Consider the following 25,345-nt stretch of genomic DNA (forward strand, 5'->3'; position numbering starts at 1 on the left):
CAGAAAGAGATGAAAACATACTTATACATTAGACCATACTTTACTATGAATATGTGAATGAAAAAGTTTAACGTTGCTACACAATGAACAATACATATAGGACTTTTAATGGGCCCTAATAATGGCAATGTAGCAATAGAATTTAAAAAGTTATAGCCCTGCAAGGGCGGCTAGGTGGCGTAGTGGTCTAAGGCACTCGCCACCAGTGTGGAGACGCTAGGATTCGCGTGTTCGAATCCAGCTCTCCACATTGTTTTTCAGTTTGGCTGGTCGTCCGCAGTAATACACATTGGCCGTATTACGGGGAGGGAAAAAAACTGAAGGGTGGGGATCGAACGTTGTGAACAAGCGACTCCTACAAGTCGGTTGGTGCGCCTGCGCAGTAGAATCAGGAAGTGTCGGGGGCAGCGTGAGCCTCCCACGCGTTACTCCTCGACACTGAGAGGTCGAGCTGCGCAGGTGAAAAGATGCGACTGCTGTTACCTCAAGTACCGGAGGGGACTTGTGCTATGTATGACTTAGTCCTCACTGCAGCCGGCTTGTGGGAGGCAAGAAACAGCGTTCGTGACAGGGGAGGGTTGAATTGGATGATACGAAATTGGGATGGGAGAAAATATAGAAAAATGGAGAAAAAGTGGATCAAAAAAAAAAAAGCCCTGCAAAGAAGGGGACTTTCTCCATAGACAAATAGCGCTGGCAATCTATGGTATATCATTAATTTAACCTTAGGCAACCAAAGTGTTAACTATATTCACAGGACATACTTGACTCCTATAAGACTGAACAGAATGGGTCTTAAACAAGACTCCAAATGCTCCCAATGTACAAATGGGGATGAAGGGACATTTATGCACATGTACTGGGACTGCCCACCAGTTAAGATATTCTGGAAAGATGTGACCCAACAATTATCAAAACTCTTATCTTGGAATATACCTGTACACCCCTCTGTATTACTATTGAATTATGTTTTTGAGTTTGCAGTACATCCACAGCTAAAGAGATTGGTTTTATCGGGTATCACAGTAGCTAAAAAGCTGATCGCATCACGCTGGTTTCAACCGGAAAAAAATTGCCGGAAAGTTTGGTTTCTTACATATCTCGATGTGATTTATCAAGAAATATCTACAGCAAGAATTCTGGGTCTCAATGAATCCAAAATGACAATGTGGTTAGAAGTGGTGGAGAGAATAAAAGCTAGCTTATAATGGTAGTGTCTGGTTAGGAGCGAGGGATAATGGAGGTACTATCCAAAGAGGGGTCCGGGAGGGGGGGTTCGAGCTGGAGCATATGTGTGTAGGTTTTTAGATAACAGGTATTAGGGGTATATCCTGTATAAGACATGGTAATTTCGTTGGATATACACTGTGTATTAATGCTTGTGTATCTTATCGTGTGTTGTCATGTTTGTTTATATGTGTGTTTAAAAAATAATAAAAAAATAAAATACAAAATCATCTCTTTTGTTTTGCTGACGTTCAGGGAGAGGCAGTTCTCCTGACACCACTGTGACAGATTCTCTACCTCTTCCAGGTAGGCCCTCTCGTCGTTGGCAGAGATCAGGCCCACCACTACTGTGTCATCAGCAAATTTGATGATTGTGTTGTTGTTCCGCTGTGCCACGCAGTCATGTGTGTACAGGGAGTAGAGGAGGGGGCTCAGGACACAGCCCTGGGAGGCCCCTATGTTGAGCGTGATGGATGAGGAGGTGCAGTTGCCTGCTCTCACCACCTGGGGTCTGCCCGTCAGGAAGTCCAGGACCCACTGGCAGAGGTCATAGTTCAAGCCCAGGTCCCTGAGCTTGGCTATGAGTTTGGAGGGGACTATGGTATTGAATGCTGAGCTGTAGTCGATGAACAGTATTCTTGAATATTGTAATGGTTCACAGACACAGTAAGGTGTGACATTGAATATTGTAATGGTTCACAGACACAGTAAGGTGTGACATTGAATATTGTAATGGTTCACAGACACAGTAAGGTGTGACATTGAATATTGTAATGGTTCACAGACACAGTAAGGTGTGACATTGAATATTGTAATGGTTCACAGACACAAGGTGTGACATTGAATATTGTAATGGTTCACAGACACAAGGTGTGACATACCGTACACTCCCTTGTGAAGCAGCAGTAGGAACTCATCGACGGCATTGCGCATCTCGGACTCAGTTAGGTCCAGCAGCGATACCACCTTGAAGTTGAGCTGGCGCAGCAGGTTTGTTAGGTCATAGACGTCCACCATAGGAGCCTTGAGCTGGGGGTGGTTCTGGTAGGACAGATTGCCTATCAGCAGAGCCACCTTGTCCGTCGCTAGCATGAGAGAGAGATGGGAGAGAAATGTACTGTAGATCCATGAGAGGGAACTGGTTTAGTACATGCAGAGGCGACATGCATTAATCCGCGTGTTCACTTTCTCCTTTGGCCTTTATTTAACCAGGTAAGTTAATTGAGAACCAGTTACAATAACGACCTGGGTATTTGAGCACAGTATTCCAAATATTAACCAATATCCCTATTAAAGTCTTATTCATGAGAACGGTGTTTATATACATCTTCATGATCCAAATCACCAATGGGTCCTCTTCACAGATGTAGGTAAACACAGCTAATGACTTAGGTGATTACACTGTTAACACGTACATTAAGTGGACCCAACAACCTGCATGTACCCTGTTATGACATGTATGTGAAAAGGGTCTATAGCTTTAAGGGGCTGGTTTGTGTTGGTGATGTTTGTGAACTGGAAGAGGTTGAACTACAGCACGGATATCATCAGGAGAAATATAGTTTTGTTAGCCAAAGTTACTTAGAAAAGCAGTTCAAACTACTTATTAAAAGATTATAATAAAAGATCATATCCACAAAATTGTCACAAAATATATTATGTACACTTATTATACAGTCATTATAATAGCTGCCTGCCAGTTGGACAAGAACCAACACTAAACAGTGCAAGGAGTGTTTTGTTTGGTTGTGCCTTGCATAATAATAACAATCATAAATGTTATATGAACTTGTTTATCTTGAACTTTCACATTTCTTTTTAAACCATTAACAACTTGATCAGAACAACAGTAAAGAATGGGCCTGTCAGCTTTGTTGTAAGAGCAGACTCTCTTACTTGAGACACATGAGCAGTCTCTCAAGGTTCCTTTATTTGACAGATAAATAAATAGTTTGTAGTTTAACTATAATAATTGAGCTACCAGCAAGCTACTGCAAAATGTACTGTAGTTAAACAACTAGTTTAACCCTTTCACTACCACACTACAGAAGGTTAACCTTTCACTACCACACTACAGAAGGTTAACCTTTCACTACCACACTACAGACGGTTAACAGTATATAGTGTGGTAGTGAAAGGGTTAACCATCTGTAGTGTGGTAGTGAAAGGGTTAACCTTCTGTAGTGTGGTTGTGAAAGGTTAACCTTCTGTAGTGTGGTAGTGAAAGGGTTAACAGTCTGTATTGTCGCAGTGAAAGGGTTAACCCTTTGGTAGTGTGGTAGTGAACGGGTTACTTTACATAAAACTGAACAGGCCACAAAACTGCAGTAAACCGGATAAGGCGCTCACATGCTTCAGTATCCCTGGTAATGTAAATGGGACTTTGAGTTTACATGAATCAATTCAAAAAGACAGAACACTTGAGTATCTTGAATAGTATGGAACATTAATGTGGATGGTCAGTGTACTGGAAAGTCAGTATGGCAACAAAAAGATAGATAGTAGCTGTTCTAGCACAGCGAGAGGTTTCAAACCTCTTTATTTTGGTGTTCTTGCTGGATAGCTGCTGACAACAAGAGACCAACATAAAAACCTAGCGAGAATATGATAGCAGGAACTCCAGGAAGGTTCCATTTGTACATGAACTACCCGTCACCCACATAAACCACAACATAAAAAACATAGAAGACAATAGCCTAGTAAGATAACCAATTGACCTATCATGATTCACTATCAAAATCTCTAGAGAGCGTTCGACAACAAGCACCTACCATAAAGTTGGTCTGGAATGCTATTCAGAAGGAATTCATTGGCACCTAGAATTGCAATATGACAATACAAATGTGAATGTAAATATCATATCATACTAAATAATGTGGACACAAAAAGCAAACAAGAAAGAGTCATTGGAAGCAATTTAGTAAAATGCCACTTACTTGCACCAAGGGCATAAAAATCATCTATGGAAAGAAAGGTACAGAAAATGATTAGGATGTCTTCTTGTATTCTTGTTTCCATATTAGAACTTTATTCCATTGGTTTGAGGGTAAGTCTGTAGCCAGAGGGCCTACCCACTCCAAACGATTGGTAGATGGAAACCCCAATGAGATGCATGTCCTTAAAAATGCAAATCAATACAAAACCAACAGTCCCAACAGTCAAATTAGAGTAATCAAAACCCCATCATGCAATACCCGGAGATGAAAGTCTTTGAACATTCCGCTTGCTCAGTATTTAAAAAAGTGATTAAAGACCACGACCCACATGCAGTTAGACAAATTCTCATTGTGACCTAGAAATGATTGTTAACCTTTTGCATGCATCTGAGATTTAAACATTGTGAATAGTTAGTCGTCTAATGCTTGGACCCCAAGTAACAGTAACATCAACTCTACCTTCAGAGCACTCCATTGCCCCTGAAAACTGCACAGATATCCTTGGTCCTTTTCAGTCAAGAACAAAGGCGGAGTTAACCACTTTGTTATTATGACCAACTTACAGTAAGACTGGGGGAACGGGACGTACTTGAATCAGAAATAATGATTGTGGTAAAGGAGAGAATGGTGACGTACCTATTGTAACTTCAATTTCATTGGTCCACATTCTCTCACTGTTACTACTGATCTCGCAGCGATACTTCCCACGTTGGTCGGGCATCATGTAGGGAATCTGACGTAATCAATAAAAGACAAATCTTTTCCAAGTCAGACACAAAAATAATACTTTGCATTTTTTTTCTTTTTTTTTAAACATAATATTGTGTCCCCTCCGACCTCCCCCTCACCATCAACTTCCTCTTTGAGGCGTTGGGGAGAGGGACTCCATTCCTGTGCCACTGGTAGTGAGGGATGGGCCTGCCCACGGCACCGCACTCCAGCTGCAGCGTGTCCCCCACCAGCAGCTGCTGGGGCCGGGGCTGCGTCACCAACTTCAGCTTACCTTCCAGGGAATGGTAGCACTGGCCTGGAGGGTGGAGAGGGGTGGGACACATCATCTCAATCACATTACTGCAGCCAACATACTGTATTATACTCATATATATTTTATATCGTCGCCTCATCCTAGGCCCATTGCATTTCTACATCCTAATAGGTACTGTGCTTTATTGGAAATGAAACGGAATATCTGCTTTTACAGAAAGACCATGACAGGATTATCTAATAAATCTGTCTCAGAGTCAGATGTTGCCAATGGATTTAACAGAAGTTTAGATCGAATTGGAATCAGTTTGCTTGCTCTAGTCCAGTTAAAATGTTCACTTAATTTGAAATAAGAGTAGATTAGCTAAATTAACAAATCATTAAGGCCTTTCAGAGAGGAAGTGAACACGAACCCATGGAGCCTCTGTTCACTCCTCGCGTCAACAGGCACAACAGCCAGGCACTTCTTCGAGGGTACTAGAAGAGTCAACTCTGGCTGCAGATAAGACCGGACGACTCCAAGAGGAGAATACTGGCGCACATGAATCATCTTATTTTACTTCATCATACTTGTACCTATAATAAAGGAAACTAAGATGTGCTCTCCTCTTAGATTCTCCAGCCCTATTCTGAGAGCAGATGACCGCTGTAGGTATAGCTCACCGTGAGACTTTACTACATCCAGAACGTCCACCTGAGCCCACTGGCTGAACTCAAACAAATCCCCACAGTTCACCCTGCAGATGTAGAAGCCAGCGTCCTTCAGAGCCACGGGGCTGATCACCAGGTCTGGGCTGGAGCCGTTCAGTATCTGGTGATGGGGAACGTGAGTTAGGGCTGGGCGATAAAACGATAACGATAATTATCGCAATATATTTTAATAATCTATATCGACCAATAATTTAAAAAATATCAATATCTTTTTATTACATTTTTTTTCAACAGGGCAGTTTTAAAACCAGAGACAGTGGACAGACTTGTCTTTCTTGCAACTTAAAGTAATGGCTTTGCTTGTCCAAATGACAATACTGACCAAAGAGATTTATTTTTCTCTTGTCCATTTATTTTGTTTGCTTTCTAATTTAAAATACAGTTTGAAACCGTCTGTACACAGTAGGCTATGTGTGCTAGCAGAGCTAGTCTCCAGTCGCGAGTCACGGTGCACATGTGTGGTGGTTTGTCCACCAAAAAAGTACCAAAAGATAGAAAAGAAACTAGCAGAGCCAGAACTATTCAACTCCCCTGGAGCCACAGCCAGCAGAGAAGTCTGTTTACTTTCGCTTTCAAACCAGCTGCAGCCTGAGAACTGGAGTGTGAGGGGCTGTAACACTAAAGATGGCGGCAACGACAAAGAATTGCTGCAAAATAAACATCCTCTTACAAACTCCAAAGAACACTGTTTCATTTTATTAACTTCTTTTTACATGCCCTTAATTTAAATGGCAAAAAAGATAATAAAATAAAACCAAAGTTTAGCAGTTCCCAGAGGGATACCTTTTATAATCTTGTCAGATATTTGTCTTCACCAGACAACATTGTTAGTATTCCTCATAGAAACCAAGGGGCACTACTAGCTGCAACTTAGCAGGCAGACACATTTTCCCACAATGTGACAAGTACCAGGCAAATGAACTTAACCCTTTCACTACCACACTACAGAAGGCTAACCTTTCACTACCACACTAGTAGTAGTGAAAGGATTAACCTTCTGTAGTGTGGTTGCGAAAGGGTTAACCGTCTGTAGTGTGGTAGTGAAAGGATTAACCTTCTGTAGTGTGGTTGCGAAAGGGTTAACCGTCTGTAGTGTGGTAGTGAAAGGGTTAACCGTCTGTAGTGTGGTAGTGAAAGGGTTAACCTTCTGTAGTGTGGTAGCAAAAAGGTTAACCCTTTGTCGTGTGGCAGTGAAAGGTGTATAGCGACTGTCCAAACAAACTGTAGTCACGAGAGACTAAACCGGGGAAATAATTCTACCTGCCAAACGCGCCGCTTGTCAAGAAATCACTGCTCCAGGATACTGCGTTTGGTTACTTTATTGCGGTTAAAAACAGTTCATATAGTAACGTCATTAAAAAGCGAATCACAGCCTGATTTACTATTGTGTAGCGTGCGGTCAGCAAAGTGTGACTTCCCCGTTCACCCCCTCATCATTACCGTACCTCAAACTCGCCAGTGAACAGCTGACTTTTACTACTACACAGTAAAATTCACAGTGTCAAATATGCAGTGTCAAAGTACATTGACTCTTTCAGAGTTATTACAACAACAGTTTGAGTAAAATGCAGACAGTGTTGGTGAAATATTTCGTAGTTAATTGGCTGGTGTCATCACTACTCTGGGAAGCTCCGCCCATCTCCTTCTCTTCAAAAATCTCCAGGACACGCCATTTTCTCCAGGTCGAAGCAGAGGTAACTCAGGTAAGTTTCTCCCCCTAATCACATATTAATTAATTAATTCTGTAGCTATTGGCTTCCAGCAACTTGCAAGAGGTAATGTTAATGTTGTTAAATACAATGTGGAGGGGTGATTGTGAATTGTATCGTTTGGAAAAAAAGATCGAAAAAAACACGGGGATATTATAAGCTAACATTGGCTTAGTAACGAACATTTGCACGCCATGTTCTGAGGTAAATTTGTCCTACAGTATGAAATCAATTAACAGTTATTTGGCATTTGACCAACGTTATTCTTTTGTTAAGTCCACAGATTTCAGCGACAGCCAAGTAAGACCGCACGTGCGCCATTTCACGTTGAGGCCTTGAACGTGAGCCTTGCCCTTCGGTGAGTTTTTTAAAATGTGTCTTGCTAGCTAATGTTAATGGGAAAATACCCTTGAATGATATAAGTAATCTGTACTATGAAATGGTGTGTTATATGAGTGAGTGCATTAGAATGCATACAATATGGTTGAAAGAAACACAGGGAAAATGCAAGGAAAAGCCCTGGGGTATGTTACCAAGCTATAGCTAATGTTACAAAGGGTCAGATTAAACCGAATATATGTATTTATTGATTGATATATATTGCATAATATTTGTATATCGTTTGATATCCCTTGTATATTCTTTGTACATATACACGGAATGTCCCTTTAACCTAGTAGTTACTATAGCCCATAATATTTCATTCTCCTATTGGATAGCGTGCCACCAGGCGCCAGTGACTTACCCCCTAGAGCCGACTTGAAAGCTACCGACGAGACATGCCCTTACTAGCCTCAGCTCCGCGCAGGAATACGGCTACCGAAAGCAGAGCGGCACTACTTGTCCACCGTACATATAAATATGGCGCAAGTAAATGTAGAAGTCCCTTGTCCCGTTCAGTCTCGTTCAGTTCCAGTTATCCAAGTGACGTCTCTCCCCATTATGCAACGTGTGGCAGAGTAGGGCTCGTATTGCCCCAAATAGAGTCGTGTTATCCTACTACGTTTGTTCAACGTATCGTTCGCTATCTACGAGTAAGCCTTCACTACGAGTCAAAGACCACGTGAAGTGGGTAATTGTGTGTCTACATAGAGCACTTATTGCCGCGTGCTAATAGGATAGTAACGTCAAGTTCAATTGTGAACCACCGCGCACCACGGAGGATACCTACACCGGTGATTGCAGAGCCACTTTCCGGCAGGATTACTATTATTATTCTTCATTCTTCACCAAGCTGCTGGAGCAGAGAACCGTCTACACCCACTGCTGTGGGATCTACACATGCCCGTGAGGACATCACTCGAGCCCGTCTCTGTCGGAGCAGAGACTCCACGGCTTCACCTGGGCGGCGCGCACACTGAGAGTACAGAGGCTGCCTTTCCCCGCTGACACAGGGAGTAATTGTCCCTGTGGAACCATTGACTTTGTATAGAGCATTGCCTCCCCCTGCTGGCTTACAACCGGTAGTAACTCCCCTACCATTATTCCCTAGATAATTCCTAATATTCAGTATTGACTTGCCTACGCACATTCTTTGCCTTATAAGCGCATCCAAATTGATCTAAGTATTGTAATATAATATCCTTTGATGTAATAAATATTCTAAACAAGTATTTGTGTGGAAACAGTTTCATTGTGGAAGTGTTCTAATCTGATATACTTGTGTACAGTATGGCCAGCAATGTACATAACACGGTAGTGGTTTAATGATACCAATACTTGATTAATACAGTCAGGGAATTGTACCCCTCAGTTACAATTGGTCCTTCGAGCCCCGGATAATAATTAGCGTAATATTAATATAATATTAATATTGACATGGCCGATGACGAACACTCCACAAACGGTTCTCCTAAGCTAGATCGCCCGCAGCGCAGACGGTAGCCACCTCCCTATCTAGAGGCATACGCTGTCAGTCCAATACCTAGCTTTAAAGGGACATTAAATACGGATAAAATAACTAAAGCGGATAGTAAAATTATGTCCGACCCTATCAACCAGGATACCCCGACCACAGAGGCCCTAGTGGGTTCTAATGTAACTGACCAAGCTCACGGTGGGGACCAGGAGGGAACTGACACGACTTTATCCCCCGACAACGTCGACAAGGTAGTCCCCGGAGAGCTCCAGGATAAAGAAAGCCCTCCCGGGATGGAACCCGACCCACCACAAGAAGAGACGCGCACCCAGGAGATGGATCTCCTCGGTACGCAACAGGAGAACGGGTCTCCAACAAGTACTGCCGGGAGCCGATCGCCCCGAACGGCGTCTTCCCCCAGCGCGGCGGACAAGATGCTGGCGCAAGCACTCATCGCCACCCTGGCAGCCTCCACCGAACGCGATCGACTTCAAGCGCAACAGACGCGCGAGCGCGAACATTTTGCAGGCGAGCGAGAGCGCTTCCAGGCGCAACAAAGGAGTGAAGACGACCGCATAAGACTGGAGACCAGACGCCTCCAGACAGAAGAGAACATTGAGAGAAGCCGCGCCGATGCACAGCACGCCGCCGCCAATGCACAGCGCGACGTCGCACATGCCCAGCGCGACGCCGCCAACGCACAGCGCGACGCTGCCCAGGCCAGCGCCAATGCGCAGCGCGACGTCGCCAATGCCCAGCGCGAAGGCGGAGCTGATGGACAAACTGGTTGCCATGGCGACACCCCCTCACTCCGCACGGAGCTCTCAGAGATCGTCAAGATATGGGTCTAGGACACATTCCCCTACCCGACGAAGCGACCCGGGACTCCGCCAACAGGAGGATCCTGTCCACGTCTCCGAACCCCCTTCCCGGCCGGTCCATACGAGACCCAGCAACCGGGAAGAACCGGACCACGCCGAGAGACTGAACAGAAGACTCCAGGTCCTAGCAGAGGGAGAGGAGGAGGAAGAGGAGGAATGTCAAGCCGACCAGCAGCAACGTACTCTGGCCCAGGAGGCCCAGTACAGCCCCGACCAGCAGCAACGTACTCTGGACCAGGAGGTCCAGTACAGCCCAGAAGTCAGCCCCGAGGCCCTGCGCTACAAACCCCCGACTCCACTCACGGGTGAGTTTGACGCACCGTCAGCCCCGAGGAACAGCACCTGGGTACCCGACCTTCGGTACCCACCAAGTACCAGCCCAAGACGACACGCACGGGGAGACTCGCCTAGGAGGCCTCTTCCCCAACGCTCACCGATGTGCCAGTCATCCATGGCATCGTACCTTGGCGCACCGACGTTTCCAGACTTCACCCATGAGAACCGAGCACAGTACACGGAGCTACGGATGTGCTTAGAGACAATGATGGTTGATGTAGCTGATGAACGCCACAAGTATGCTACCCTATTGAAGCACCTCAAGGTGCCCCGAGCGCACAATATAGCGCTGGCCTATGCCAACTCTACCACCCCATACACAGCGGCTCTAGCAGCACTCGACCAACGGTATGGACGCGTATGGGACTACGTGATACAGGAGATAAGAGACATTGACCGTCTCCCCCCAGCCAGAGACAACAGAGCATTAGATGACCTGTCTATCAAGGTACAGTCCCTGGTAGGGATGCTGGGGTCCCAAAAGGAAAAGGGTATCTACGAACTGTACGCTAACTCTAACGTAGAGAGGATATTAGAGAAGCTCCCTCCCGCCCGACAAGAGCGCTTCAGGCGGCAGAGAGACTACCGCGACCCCAACGGTCCAGAGGCATCCCTCCTAGACCTATCTGAGTTCCTCGCCAGGGAGGTCAGTAGCCTACGACTCGACACGTTCGTATGGAGTGGACCAAGCCCAAGACTCGGACCTCGGGGACAAACAGATAACCGCCGGTTGGTGACCGTTATGCACCAAGCCGAATCAGTACCACACAAGAACCACAACACCCCCTCGACGAAAGAGGACCAGTGGAAGATTGAGTGCCAGTACTGTGAGGGAGAACATCGGCTGTATCAGTGCGAAGATTTCAAGAAGCTGACCACGGATGATGTGAGTCAGTGGGTCAAGGACCACCGCCGCTGCTTCCGCTGCGCACGCAGCCACCTAGCAGCTGAGTGCCGCTTGAAAAAGAAGTGCAGCAGGTGCGGTGGCACCCACTTGGAGGTCCTGCATGACATCAACAGGCGTCAGCCAGGACAACAGAGTGGGCCCGTCGCGGTGATGTACCATGCCGAGGCGGTGGCACCAGTACCGAAGAGCCACCAGACCGCTCCCTACTGTACCTACTGCGATGGCGGACACTGGCTGGCACAGTGCGCCGAATATAAGACACTGAACCCCGTCCAAGTTAACCAGTGGCGTGAGGCGGCCCAGGCGGGCGCCGCTTACCACGCAGGGGCGGCCCAGGCGGGCGCCACTTACCGCGCAGCACGGTGCGGAGCCCACCAGAAGGTCCAAGACAACCAACCAACAGGAGTGCTCCACATTGACCAGCATAGCGGGACCCCCCGTGTGCTCCTCAAAGTGGTCAGGGTGCTCCTGAGCTACGAGGACAAGGTCCTGGACACTTACGCCGTCCTGGACGATGGGTCTGAAAAGACTCTCCTCCTCGCTTCCGCAGCAGCCCAGTTGGGCCTGCGAGGTGTCAAAGATACCATGACCATACGCACCATCAGAAGGGACCAGAAGACCATAAAAGGTGAAAGGGTCTCCTTCAAGATAGCAGCGGTGGACCAGCCCGAGGAGCAGTATAGTATAACTAACGTCTTCACCAGCCACGACATAGGCCTGTCTCAGTACACCTACCCCATCCCACAGCTGATGGCTAAGTATGTGCACCTACGTCAACTACCTATACCGCTTATCGACGGCGCCACACCGACCCTGCTCATCGGCTCCGACCACGCGGACCTCATTCTCCCAATTGAGGCGGCCCACGTCGGACCCAAAGGATGCCCAGTCGCGGTTCAGACCCGACTGGGATGGACGCTCCAGGGCCCCCTCTACGGACTTGACAGTCAACCCACGTCTACACGCTGCCTACACACAGAGGCGAGCGACACCGGCCTCTCCCCCGTACAGCAGAGGCTATTGACATTAAGCGAGAGGCCCGTGAGAGAACCGTGGGTACCAGAGGGAGTTCGGAACTCCACCCCCCTCAGCTGCGCTCCAGACGTAGCTGACATCGAACCCAGCACCCCAAGCGACTCCTTGATGGGGCGGCTGGGACCGGCCCCTCCTCAGATGGGGTACAGAGCAAACAAGAGAAACAGAAGGAGGAGGAGGAGGCACAGCCAAGCACAGATCAAAGCAGTCTCAGGCCCGCTCCCTCCTAAGCCCCCCTTCATCCCGTCCAGTCGTCATGACCATAGACCAGTCACTACCCCGAGCTGCGTGGCCGGCCGGCCGCGTAAGCAAAGTGACCACTGGTGCCGACGGAAAGGTCAGAGTGGCAGAAGTGCTCGGCCAAGGGCGGACCTACAACCGACCCGTGGCGAGGCTGATCGAGTCGCCAAGGCTCCCCGACTCGCTTAATGACGACCATGACCCATGACTTTGTGAACTGACCGACCCCTCACAACGGACATTGAGTAGTGGACAGTGCGGTTAATCTGTCTCTGCTTAGCTAATTAGGTGGGACTAATTAGGGGGCGGCTGTTACAAAGCGTCAGATTAAACCGAATATATGTATTTATTGATTGATATATATTGCATAATATTTGTATATCGTTTGATATCCCTTGTATATTCTTTGTACATATACACGGAATGTCCCTTTAACCTAGTAGTTACTATAGCCCATAATATTTCATTCTCCTATTGGATAGCGTGCCACCAGGCGCCAGTGACTTACCCCCTAGAGCCGACTTGAAAGCTACCGACGAGACATGCCCTTACTAGCCTCAGCTCTGCGCAGGAATACGGCTACCGAAAGCAGAGCGGCACTACTTGTCCACCGTACATATAAATATGGCGCAAGTAAATGTAGAAGTCCCTTGTCCCGTTCAGTCTCGTTCAGTTCCAGTTATCCAAGTGACGTCTCTCCCCATTATGCAACGTGTGGCAGAGTAGGGCTCGTATTGCCCCAAATAGAGTCGTGTTATCCTACTACGTTTGTTCAACGTATCGTTCGCTATCTACGAGTAAGCCTTCACTACGAGTCAAAGACCACGTGAAGTGGGTAATTGTGTGTCTACATAGAGCACTTATTGCCGCGTGCTAATAGGATAGTAACGTCAAGTTCAATTGTGAACCACCGCGCACCACGGAGGATACCTACACCGGTGATTGCAGAGCCACTTTCCGGCAGGATTACTATTATTATTCTTCATTCTTCACCAAGCTGCTGGAGCAGAGAACCGTCTACACCCACTGCTGTGGGATCTACACATGCCCGTGAGGACATCACTCGAGCCCGTCTCTGTCGGAGCAGAGACTCCACGGCTTCACCTGGGCGGCGCGCACACTGAGAGTACAGAGGCTGCCTTTCCCCGCTGACACAGGGAGTAATTGTCCCTGTGGAACCATTGACTTTGTATAGAGCATTGCCTCCCCCTGCTGGCTTACAACCGGTAGTAACTCCCCTACCATTATTCCCTAGATAATTCCTAATATTCAGTATTGACTTGCCTACGCACATTCTTTGCCTTATAAGCGCATCCAAATTGATCTAAGTATTGTAATATAATATCCTTTGATGTAATAAATATTCTAAACGAGTATTTGTGTGGAAACCGTTTCATTGTGGAAGTGTTCTAATCTGATATACTTGTGTACAGTATGGCCAGCAATGTACATAACACGGTAGTGGTTTAATGATACCAATACTTGATTAATACAGTCAGGGAATTGTACCCCTCAGTTACAGCTAACATTGGTAGTGACGAACATGTGCGCCATGTTCTGAGGTAAATTTGTCCTACAGTATGAAATCAATTAACAGTTATTTGGCATTTGACCAACGTTATTCTTTTGTTAAGTCCACAGATTTCAGCGACAGCCAAGTAAGACTGCACGTGCCGTGCGCCATTTCACGTTGAGGCCTTGAACGTGAGCCTTGCCCTTCGGTGAGTTTTTTCAAATGTGTCTTGCTAGCTAATGTTAATGGGGAAATCCCTTGAATGATATAAGTAATCTGTACTATGAAATGGTGTGTTATGAGAGTGAGTGCATTAGAATGCATACAATATGGTTGATTGAGTTTAATGGAAGAAACACAGGGAAAATGCAAGGAAAAGCCCAGCTCTCCTTTTTTTGTCTGTTTGCATCTGTGGGAAATTAGTGTCAGGCTTGAATATTCAGTGACTTTGTACTTATTATTTACCTTATTGGGGACATTGATCTAAGTAAAACATTTAATAATAACTTAACTTAGATCAATGTCCCCAATAAGGTAAATAATAAGTACAAAGTCACTGAATATTCCAGCCCGACACTAATTTCCCACACTTCCCTGTGTTCAAGTTGCCCACTCGTTGGTAACTCTCTTGCAGGCTTGCTGCAAGCATGCTGTTGAAAGTACAACTGGGAGATGTCCAAAAGTTTGTTCGGATTACAGAAATAAATCTGATCGAGTTTCTGAGTGCAGGTAAGAAATTGGGATCATTGGGAAATTGTCCTCAATGTGATACTCATGGTTATCCACTGGGTGTATCTGTGGCTTCATCTATTGTATTGCAGACAGCAATTATTCAAGATTAAGTGAATATTTAGTGAGTAGATTTAGAAATCACTGGATACATCCAATGACATTTCTGTTTACAAAAGCTTTTGTGCCCGTTTCTAGCATTTGCAAAGTTTGGTGTCCCAGCTGTAACGGAAGGTGTGAACGTTTTTGACAGTTCATGGACCGAATTGGATGACGATGTTTTTGAGGAGGTAGCAAGAGATGCATCCACTGGGGTGCTAATCATCAAATATGACACAGGTTTGATTACATTTGTAATATATATTTAATGAATAAGTTATTTGTCATGTGAAGCTTACATTCGATTAGATAAGGGACATCTTTATGAGGAAACTGTGTATAATCTTTTTATTTATTTATCCTGTCTCCACGCTAGCCTCATCTGAGCAGTCTGTCTCCACGCTAGCCTCATCTGAGTGGTCCCAACCATCATCCCTGGATTCGTCAGGGTCCCAACCATCATCCCTGGATTCGTCAGGATCACAGGATACTGTCATCATTTCAGAGGACCCTTCACGAAAACGCCATAGGCTGGATACAGAGGCCAAGCAAGTAAGAGTTGACACACATGTAATATGTATGCATCACCCTGTGATTCACAACTCAGAAATGCATGTTTTTTACTGTCAATGTTATGCCCCCATCTTTTCCATTGTACTGGTCGCGTGCCTGTAAGAATATTGTAGCTCACTTGAGATTGGATGGATCTCTCAAATTATCATCTCCACGAGTCCGAAGCATGCTAGACAGACCTCAGATAGGGTTAAAACTGATATTAAGGATACTTATCCTTTACCTTAACTTTGAATTGCAGTCTACAGTATATTCCTAACACTGAATTGTTTTTTGTGCTTGTGCTTTTGTGCTTCAAGTTGGTGGAATCCATTCTTCATGAGAAATCTGGTGGAGAATGCATAATAAATGAATACAATCGAACCAAGTCCTTGCACGATGACAACAGAAGGAAAATGGTGAACCTATTGGCAGCTGACTTGACAGAGAAGAATGGGTAATTAGCTCCTTGTTTTTAGTTTGTTCTCAATCTAGCTTTCCGATTAATTTGAAATCTAAATGAAATCCAGGGAATATGACTGAGAAATACATTCTTCTTTAATCTTCCAGTACTTCACCACCCAGACATCTGAAAGAAAAGTATGCCAGAGGAATCGTGACCTTATTCCCCTACCTCAGTGACCCACACTCTAAGAATGGCTATGTGAGTTGCACACAGTAATGGTTGTGGCAATATTGATACATTTTTAATCCTACCAGAGCATGCTGTTTTTCACTTTTAAATGTGAAGTGTCTGTTTTTATCTTTCACCCTCCAAGGAGCATTATTATGATGGCCAGAGTGGCAGTGGGTACTTGGCCTGGAGGATTAAAACTATTCAGAGAACCGCTGCTAAAGACAAACGATCATGATTTGGAGGTAACACTAATAATGCATATCTTGAGTACAACGAGTTGATTAACAAAACAAGCGGCATTATTGATTACTGTATACAGGGCCGTAGCCAGGGTTTAGAAATTAGGGAGGTCCATTTATTTTTTTGGCCCAGACCGGCCCACTATAATCGGTCGGACACCACCCAGCCAGGGTTTAGAAATTAGGGAGGTACATTTTTTTTTTATACAAACTTTATTATCTAGAGATCAACTCACAAAGTCATTTACAGGACGTGGGGGCACTTACAGGTGAGTGGCCTAAAGAGTGCACCAAAGCCCTGTGGTCTCTTATGCATTTATAATTTGGTGAATGGACTAAATAAATGCATACCAAAATGAGTTATACAACCCAACCTATTCATTCAAAATGCATTATCTATAATAAAGTCACCTGTTGTTGGTAAACAAATTTTTTTTACTGAAGTATTAACATATTTCTCCACTTCTTGGCTCACTGAAAGTACACAAAATAAGGACAGACAAAGACAGAGACACAAAAAGCTGTACAATTTAAACATATCAATGATGAATATTGCATAAGGTTTACACAGTTAATAGATCACCTGTGGGTGTTTTATATTCATGCTCAGAGGAGAAATAGTTAGATCTTTATGTGTGATTTATATGTCAATTAAATCAATGGTGTGCTTGTTTGTTTGGGGAGTTTGACCTCGGTGGCCTCATAGCTGGCTACGGCCATGACTGTGTACCTGCAGAACTCCATCAATCAGGCCTTTGGTAGATTCTTTTTTTTTGTGTTTTTCCCCATATTCTGTAGAATCCTGTGGAGAACCATCTCGTGGAGGAGGACCAACTGCCAGACGAGATTCCCATGTTGTTGCAGAAACTGCCCTGAGCGAAGAGGAGTGCAAGGAAGCGATCTCACTAATGAAACATTCAGCTGATGAGGACACAGTGAAGAACAAGATGAAACTGACATTTGACTATAGGCACAACAAGGTCCTCGACCCCCAGCAGTCAAGCAGCATACTGTCTGACTTTCCACGTTTCCAAGACGTCAAGGGCTTGGTAATTATCTATAGTTAGTAGAAAAGACTCACGCACATCCCAAGTGTAGTCACGGGTGCTAGACTCAAAATAGATCGGTAATGTTGTGGAAAAAAAGTCTGCACACCGTCTGTAGTGTTCCAAAGTTTTAATATACTTGAACACAACGTTTCGGCCTGTGGTAATTATCTGCCATTATTTTGACCATTTTGTGACACTTGAATGATAGACGGTAGATGTATTGTACCTCAACTAGCACCCACTAACTTTGGTTGGCTGTGAAATCCTGAAATTGTCCCCCAATCCCCCCTCTCCAGGTTGAACAGGATTTCGTTCTGATGTTTGGAGAAGGTGTATCAGGCAAGCTTCTGGAAAAGTGGCCGACCACATATAAGAAAAAGATCATCCAACAATGCAGACGGCTTCCATCCACCAGTGAGCTTCAAGAGCTCCTGCTGATAGCTGATCCTCCTGAGGATGACACTGAAGTGGATGCTGACATTGGTAAGCTGCTTTTGTTCTTTCACTGAACTTCTGTGAAAAATGTACGAGGCATTTTGTATTATCAACCAGTCAAAAGTGTCTTCCCATTCACTTGAATGAGTGCATCCAAGCTTTTTACTGGTACTGTATATTCATATTTTGAGTGGCAGAGCTTCTTGTGATGAACTGCTGTCTTTTATCTTATTTTGTAAAAATACTGCTAACATTGCAGATGGACTGAATTTTGTTTATAGTCTACATAATTCAAGTGTCTTAACATCCAACTTGTATCGTTACAGGTTGGGACAGTGACCTCTCATCGATTCTACTGCAGTTGCACTTGATCCCACCCTCTGCTCGGGGGCGGAAGAGACCAGGGAAGGTGTCGGCATCCAACGCGGAGCAGCATCTTGTGATCTTCAAGAAGGTTGGTATTTTCTCCTAATGTATGTACGAATTTATGATTATATATTTATGATATCCCCCCCCCCCTCCTTTTTCTCTGTTTTTCTCCCATCCCAATGTTAGTCGTTATGCCAATTCTTAGCCCCTTTCGTGACTGCGATGCAAGCCAGGGGCTCGAATACGCAGTCACTGGCTCCCACGTTACTAGCCATGTTAATGTGCACATCAAGCACTGCTTAAAAGCGAGCGGTGGGTCAAATATATCACGTAGACATTTCAAAGGTACCCAGCGTTCCATTAGGGTTTCACACACACGCGCGGCAGGGTTTGAAAGCTCGGCGTTGCTAATAAACATTTTAAATATTTTTTATAAACTGGTCAACACTGCTCAAAACGGCTGTATTTCCGTATTTGGCTGCCTGGTGCGCCTGTGCTGTGATCACAGTGCATGCGCATCATGCACCCAACGCCGGAAATAATGCACTGCCAATTGTGTTAGTATGACGGCCGGCCAAGTCGGAAGCAACGCAGAGAGCTTGGCTCCTGCGTTGGTGACGAGCGCCTTGCCCGCTGCGCCACCCAGCCGCCACAATCATGTAATTCTAATTGTTTCTCCATGTGTGTTTGTCTTCTCAGACTGGAACAAGCATCCAAGAGCATCTTGATGCCATCACTACCAGCAATCAACCCCATCTCCTGGCTGTTGGAGTGAAGAAGAATGCGATCCACCGGTTCTACATCATTCTTGACAAGAAGGCCATACTTTGCAAGTCAATCTCTTCTCTTGGTGCTTTAGATGAACTCTTTAAGGCACATTATGTGTTTGGCACAGCATACAACACCATGCTGCGCAACATGTACACGTTCCTCCAGACCACTGTGTACAGTATTGATGTTGGGAAAGTCAAGGAGAGTCCTCGTGTTGCTGAAGTTAGGGCGAGGTTGCTTCATTAGTGCATGAGGCTTCTCCTCCGCCATGAAGTGTTTTGATTGTCGGAAGGAGTTAGGTTGTACAAATAGGCTTGTTAGGCATTTGCGAATAGTTCACGGTTACGTTCAAGGAAAAAAGCTTCGCCTTAAATGTGCTCAGACTGGATGTGGCTATAGGTTTGGTACGTTTTCAGGTTTTAGGAAACATTTAGACAACAAACACACTGAGTATATTGACCAAGAGGTTGACACTGATGTTAATGTAAACAGTGTAGGAGAGGCGGTGATCGCTAATGTAGATGAGACCGCCACAACATCTGATGTCGATGCGACGGCCACATGTGGACTGTTCAGAAACTCTAATAGGAGCACTCTCGATATGTGTGCAACTGCTGTTGCACAACTCAAGGCTGCTGGAACCAGTCAGTCTACTGTAAAAAGTTTTGTCTCAACCATGGAAGAAGTGATTTCTGAGATTCATAGTCACGCTAAAGATGCAGCTCTACAGTGCTTATCTCCACAGGACACAGAAAATAAGAACAGCATAGAACAGTCATTCCAAAAGTTGGAAAACCCATTCACACACTTAAATTCTGAGGCAAAAATAAACAAACACTTCAAAGAGAAATGGGGAAAAGTTGAACCCGTTGAAAAGGTGCTTGGCACAAGATTTGACAGCAGAAGAAACAAAACTACTGGGACATATGACCAGGTCATTGTAACTGATAAGTTTGCATATGTTCCCATTTTGGAAACGCTGAAGAGCATTTTTCAAAACCCAGAACTTGCAGACATGTTAAAGCCCAGGCACATGACTAAGGAAGGTGTGTATGCAGACTTGAGAGATGCCACCTATTTGAAAGAAAGTCCCCTGAAAGAAAGTCCCCTGTTTTCAGTAGAAAAAGATTCCTTTCAAATTCAACTTTTTTATGATGACTTTGAAACTGCAAATCCATTGGGCTCTAAAAAGGGTATACATAAATTAGGTGGTGTATACTTTACATTAAGAAATTTCCCCCCAATCTATAATTCCTCTTTGATTAATATTCATTTGTGTGCCCTTTTCCATGCACAGGACATTAAGCGTTATGATTTCAATTTGATACTTGAGCCACTTGTCAATTATCTGAAAGTACTGGAGACAGAGGGACTTAAAATTCCCATGTTTAGACACGTGATTCGTGGTACCATAGTTCAGGTCACTGGGGATAACCTTGGCTTGCATGGTCTGTTTGGGTTTGTGGAGTCATTTGGGGCTCGGTATTGCTGTCGTTTCTGTCTCCTTGAGAAAGCTCGTTTTCAGACTGTATTCTGTGAAGATGATCCGGCTTTTGTACTAAGAACTGTTGAGATGCACGCACAACACTGTCAAACTATACAGACAGATCCTACGCTACCTCATATATATGGCGTGAAACGCAGTTGTCTGTTGAATTCACTTGAGTATTTCAACACAGCCACCAACTTCTCTGTAGATATCATGCATGATATTTTAGAGGGGGTTGCTCAGTTTGAGGTGAAACTTATTCTCAAGTACATTCTTCAGGAGAAACTTCTAAATGCTGAACAACTGGCTGGCAGAATACATGCTTTTGACTATGGTTACAATCAGCAGCGAAACCGTCCGCCAAGAGTCAAGTTGTTGGATGAAAGTAAGAATTTGGGGTTGAATGCCACACAGTCTTGGTGCTTGTTGCGCAATATGCCTCTGCTATTTGGTGATTTAATACAGACTGATGATAAGTACTGGCATCTTCTGCTTTTGCTTCTACAGATTGTTAACATTGTATTTTCACCAGTCCTGTCATATGGCATGACCATTTATCTCAAACATGTAATCACTGATCATCATCGGCTCTTCAAGCAGTTATTTCCTAGAAGCAACCTATTGCCAAAGCATCACTTCATGATACATTACCCTCGTAATATAAGGAACATTGGCCCAATTCTGCACATGTGGTGCATGCGTTATGAAGCTAAACATAACTTCTTTAAGAGACAATTAAAAAGCTTTAAAAACATTACAAAGACATTAGCCCAAAAGCACCAAAGTTGTATGGCAATGTATCGGGAGTCCTTTACCAAAGTAAGATTAACCATAGGTCCAGGAAAGATGGTGGCACTTGTTGAGCTCAAAGAAGGTCCAGAGATTGCTTCCTTATTTGGAGATGTAACCAGTGTTTTTTCTGCCAAGTGGATAAAACATCATGGTACAGAGTACCGCTGTGACTTGATTATCTGTACTGAGGTAGCATTTGAGATGCCTGTGTTTTGTAAGATCAAGACTATTGCTGTGAAAGATGACAGTGTATAGCTCTGTGGAAAACTGATGGAAACCATGTGTTTTGATGACCATTACCATGCCTTTAAGGTCAGACTGCATCCAGACGGAGTTGTAAAGGTCTTGGATATAAATCAGCTGTGTTACTTCAAACCATTTGATATTCAAATGAATTATCGAACGACAGATTGCTCAAAGTATATCGTTCCATATTGCCACTTTATGCAGACCTGCTGAGGTCAATGTGATTGTTTTATTACTGCATCCAGACGGAGTTGTAAAGGTCTTGGATATAAATCAGCTGTGTTACTTCAAACCATTTGATATTCAAATGAATTATCGAACGACAGATTGCTCAAAGTATATTGTTCCATATTGCCACTTTATGCAGACCTGCTAATGTGATTGTTTTATTACTGCATCCAGACGGAGTTGTAAATAGGGTTGGGTACCGAAAACCGGTTCTAATAGCAACCGGTTCCTAACTTCCGGTTCTGGAACCGGAAGTAACATATTTGCATTTCGATTCTTAATTTTTTATTTTTTTTTACCTTGTTAATTAATACCATAGTTACAGTACAGCAACCAAATTAAACTGTATCAAGTCAACTGAAAATGTGAATAGTATGAAAAAATTAAAAAAAAATCGGAACCGGAATCGTTCAAATCCAAACGATGCCCAACCCTAGTTGTAAAGGTGTTGTATAAATCAGCTGTGTTACTTCAAACCACAGATTGCTCAAAGTATTGTTCCATATTGCACTTTATGCAGACCTGCTGAGGTCAATGTAATTGTTGTTTATGTTTTATTTTTTTATAAGCCTGCCTGACCCTGCCTGACCAACAATAAAATTGTTGAATTCATTATTTTGTGGTAACTTGTGATTTCTAATGTATATTGTATGTAAATGCAATTTCACACTATACAAGAGTAAATTAAGTGTAAAATTAACACCAGTGAGGTTTATTTTCACCAATATAGTGTCCGGTTTCATTGACACTGTGCAGTGTTAATGGGTGTTATTTTCAGAGCTGTTTTTTCACTGCAAGTGAGTAAATTATCAACACAGTACTGTGTAATGTCAACACTTCAGCAGAGTTATTTGACCTCAGTGTTAACTTTTAATAACGCAATGCAGTGTTAATGAGCATTGGAATTCAACTCAGAGTTCATTTGTTATCACATAAGAGTAAATTATCAACACTTCTGAGAATAATAATTACACTCTCAAGTGTTATTAAACCTATAGTGTTAAGTTTAAATAACACCATACAGTGTAAGCGAGTGTTAAATTTGTACTCTATTTAGAGTTAATTTAACTAAAAAATTTTAACACAGGAGCAAGAGTCGATTTAACACTATTCGTAGTTGGAGTCATATACACTCTGGAATAGTGTTAAATTCGACTATTTAAGTGTTCATTTGACACTGCAAATTTTACTGTGTACTACGACACCACGTGACCCCTTTGTGAATGACGTAACAATAACAACCCGTGGTCTATACCTGTCACCAACAAAAGGGAATAAGCAAGTCAAATTCTAAATATCAAGGTACCCCTCTAAAACATGTGTGTGTGTGTAGTGTAGGTGTGGGGCCCACCTCCTCCTTGGTCTTGAACCACTGGTACTGTAGTGGTGTCTGTCCCACAGCGTAGCAGGTGAGGCGCAGGTTATGTCCAGACACAGCAGCTAGCGACTGGGGCTGAATGAGGATCTGGAGACCTGGATGTTTGACAGATCATCATTCACACACAATGAACCTTTTGTACCACGTTTCCATTCAGAACGTAAGCCCCGGTGGGAAATATGACACAATTTAACCCCTTTCACTACCACACTATCAAAGGGTTAACCCTTTCACTGCGACAATACAGAAGGTTAATCCTTTCACTCCCACACGACAAAGGGTTAACCCTTTCACAACTACACCACAGAAGGTTAACCCTTTCACTACCACACTACAGACTGTTAACAGTCTGCAGTGTGATAGTGAAAGGTCAACCTTCTGTAGTGTGGTAGTGAAAGGGTTAAGAATTCACTACTGTTGTCGTGGTTGACCTGAGCAGCCCAATTGATTAATTCTCTCAAGAGCGGAGCTAAGTTAACAATATACTCATTATCACCATACATAACGCTTATATTGAAACACGTTGACATTAGGGCCGTTCTTTCAACCTAAAAGTGCACTTTCTTCAACCTCGAACCTAAATTCCATAGCGAACCGTGTTGCCAAAGTAAACAAATCAGCGCGCACATTCGAGACACACACATATGAAACGAGTCATACGGAACAAATAACGTATAACTGAGGCTTAAATTAGACCAATGTGACTCAAACTCACGAAATAAAATTCTTAAAAAAATTTAAAAAAAATTGTCAGGCCACTGAACTTAGAAGCAGGCCAGGACAGTGTTTCTAGTTGTATTCTAAAATTCTATTCTATTGTATTCTAAAATGTGACTATATGGTTTTATATTAACTTAATAAATAAAAACGAAAAATCTACTTATTTCAACGAACATTTCAAACTAAATAACAGATTATGCACATAAAACGCTGAAAACAACCGAAGCAACAATAGTATTTTAATGAGGCTATTATTATTATCATTATTATTTTGCAACAAGTTAGCCCTCTCATAAATAGCACATATAAATGAATAACTAACTTGAACTAACTTAATAGGATTGAAGTGATATTTGGCTTAAAAAATCGGTCGCCTGGCAAAAAAAAAGAAAGAAAAAAGCCTGACGATGTGCATTGGGCCGCGGCTCTCTGACGCCTTATTTTCTGGGTCCCGGCCTGAAAAGTTTGGGAACCCCTGGACTACAACACTAGTCTGAAGATGCTCCGCTGGCATTGAATAAGAGACTGACTTTATGAACATAAAGTACAGTATGATATTTGTCTGAACTATTAGTATATAGTAGTCATATCACTACCAGTGTATCGCGCATCCTTGCAGAGAGGAAAATAACTGGACTGACGATTCCTTGTTGATTCTACAGGGATGCATGGAATGTACCGACTGGGACCTGTTTGGTGACATCGATGAACTTACTGATGTTGTTACTGTAGCTCCTGGGTGTCTTATTGTGAGGATATAGTCATTCCAGAGTTATTACACTGTCAGAACTCAGGACTTGAGAACTAGAGACTCACATCACCGTACTGACTATCTTGTATTCTGCACTATAAACTCATATCACTGGACTCGTATCACTGGACTATCTTGTGTTTTGTACTTTTTTATATTATATTGTATTTGTATTTATATTTTATAGTGTATCTATAGTGTATATAGATACTGAACTGTATAGGACTGTGAAGCTATGTATCCCCCCCCCATGCTGCTTTGACACCCGAATTTCCCCAAGGGGATTAGTAAAGGATCATCTTATCTTATTACCATGGTACTGGCCACTGTGTAAATGATCTACCATAATACTACTAACTTATGTATCACCATGGTAGCCCTTTTGTACCATGGTATAATCCTATTTTAAATGATACTGGTGGTAATATCATGGTATTCCCAAATTTCTTTGGTCACTACCGTCATCATATTACTTATTTTTCCAATCTACAATGAAAAAGGCGACCCAGATCTACAATGACCCA

The 25,345-nt window shown here is 43.7% G+C and overlaps 1 protein-coding gene across 2 annotated transcripts in view; it reads right to left on the reverse strand.

The window, feature by feature from the left end:
- Positions 1–25,345, reverse strand: part of malt1 (MALT paracaspase 1) — a 108,435-nt gene that overhangs the window by 53,015 nt on the left and 30,075 nt on the right. For both annotated transcript variants that reach the window (XM_084307341.1, XM_084307342.1), the window contains exons 3-10: positions 23,324–23,445; positions 5,811–5,958; positions 5,012–5,190; positions 4,800–4,896; positions 4,623–4,670; positions 4,164–4,187; positions 3,999–4,043; positions 2,109–2,312 (exon numbers count right to left, since the gene is read on the reverse strand). In XM_084307341.1, the coding sequence (XP_084163467.1) occupies positions 2,109–2,312; positions 3,999–4,043; positions 4,164–4,187; positions 4,623–4,670; positions 4,800–4,896; positions 5,012–5,190; positions 5,811–5,958; positions 23,324–23,445 (867 nt within the window). The remainder of the gene's footprint in view (positions 1–2,108; positions 2,313–3,998; positions 4,044–4,163; positions 4,188–4,622; positions 4,671–4,799; positions 4,897–5,011; positions 5,191–5,810; positions 5,959–23,323; positions 23,446–25,345) is intronic.

This window comes from Notolepis coatsorum (assembly GCF_963971535.1).
Source record: "Notolepis coatsorum genome assembly, chromosome: 2".
In the NCBI taxonomy this organism is placed as follows: domain Eukaryota; kingdom Metazoa; phylum Chordata; class Actinopteri; order Aulopiformes; family Paralepididae; genus Notolepis; species Notolepis coatsorum.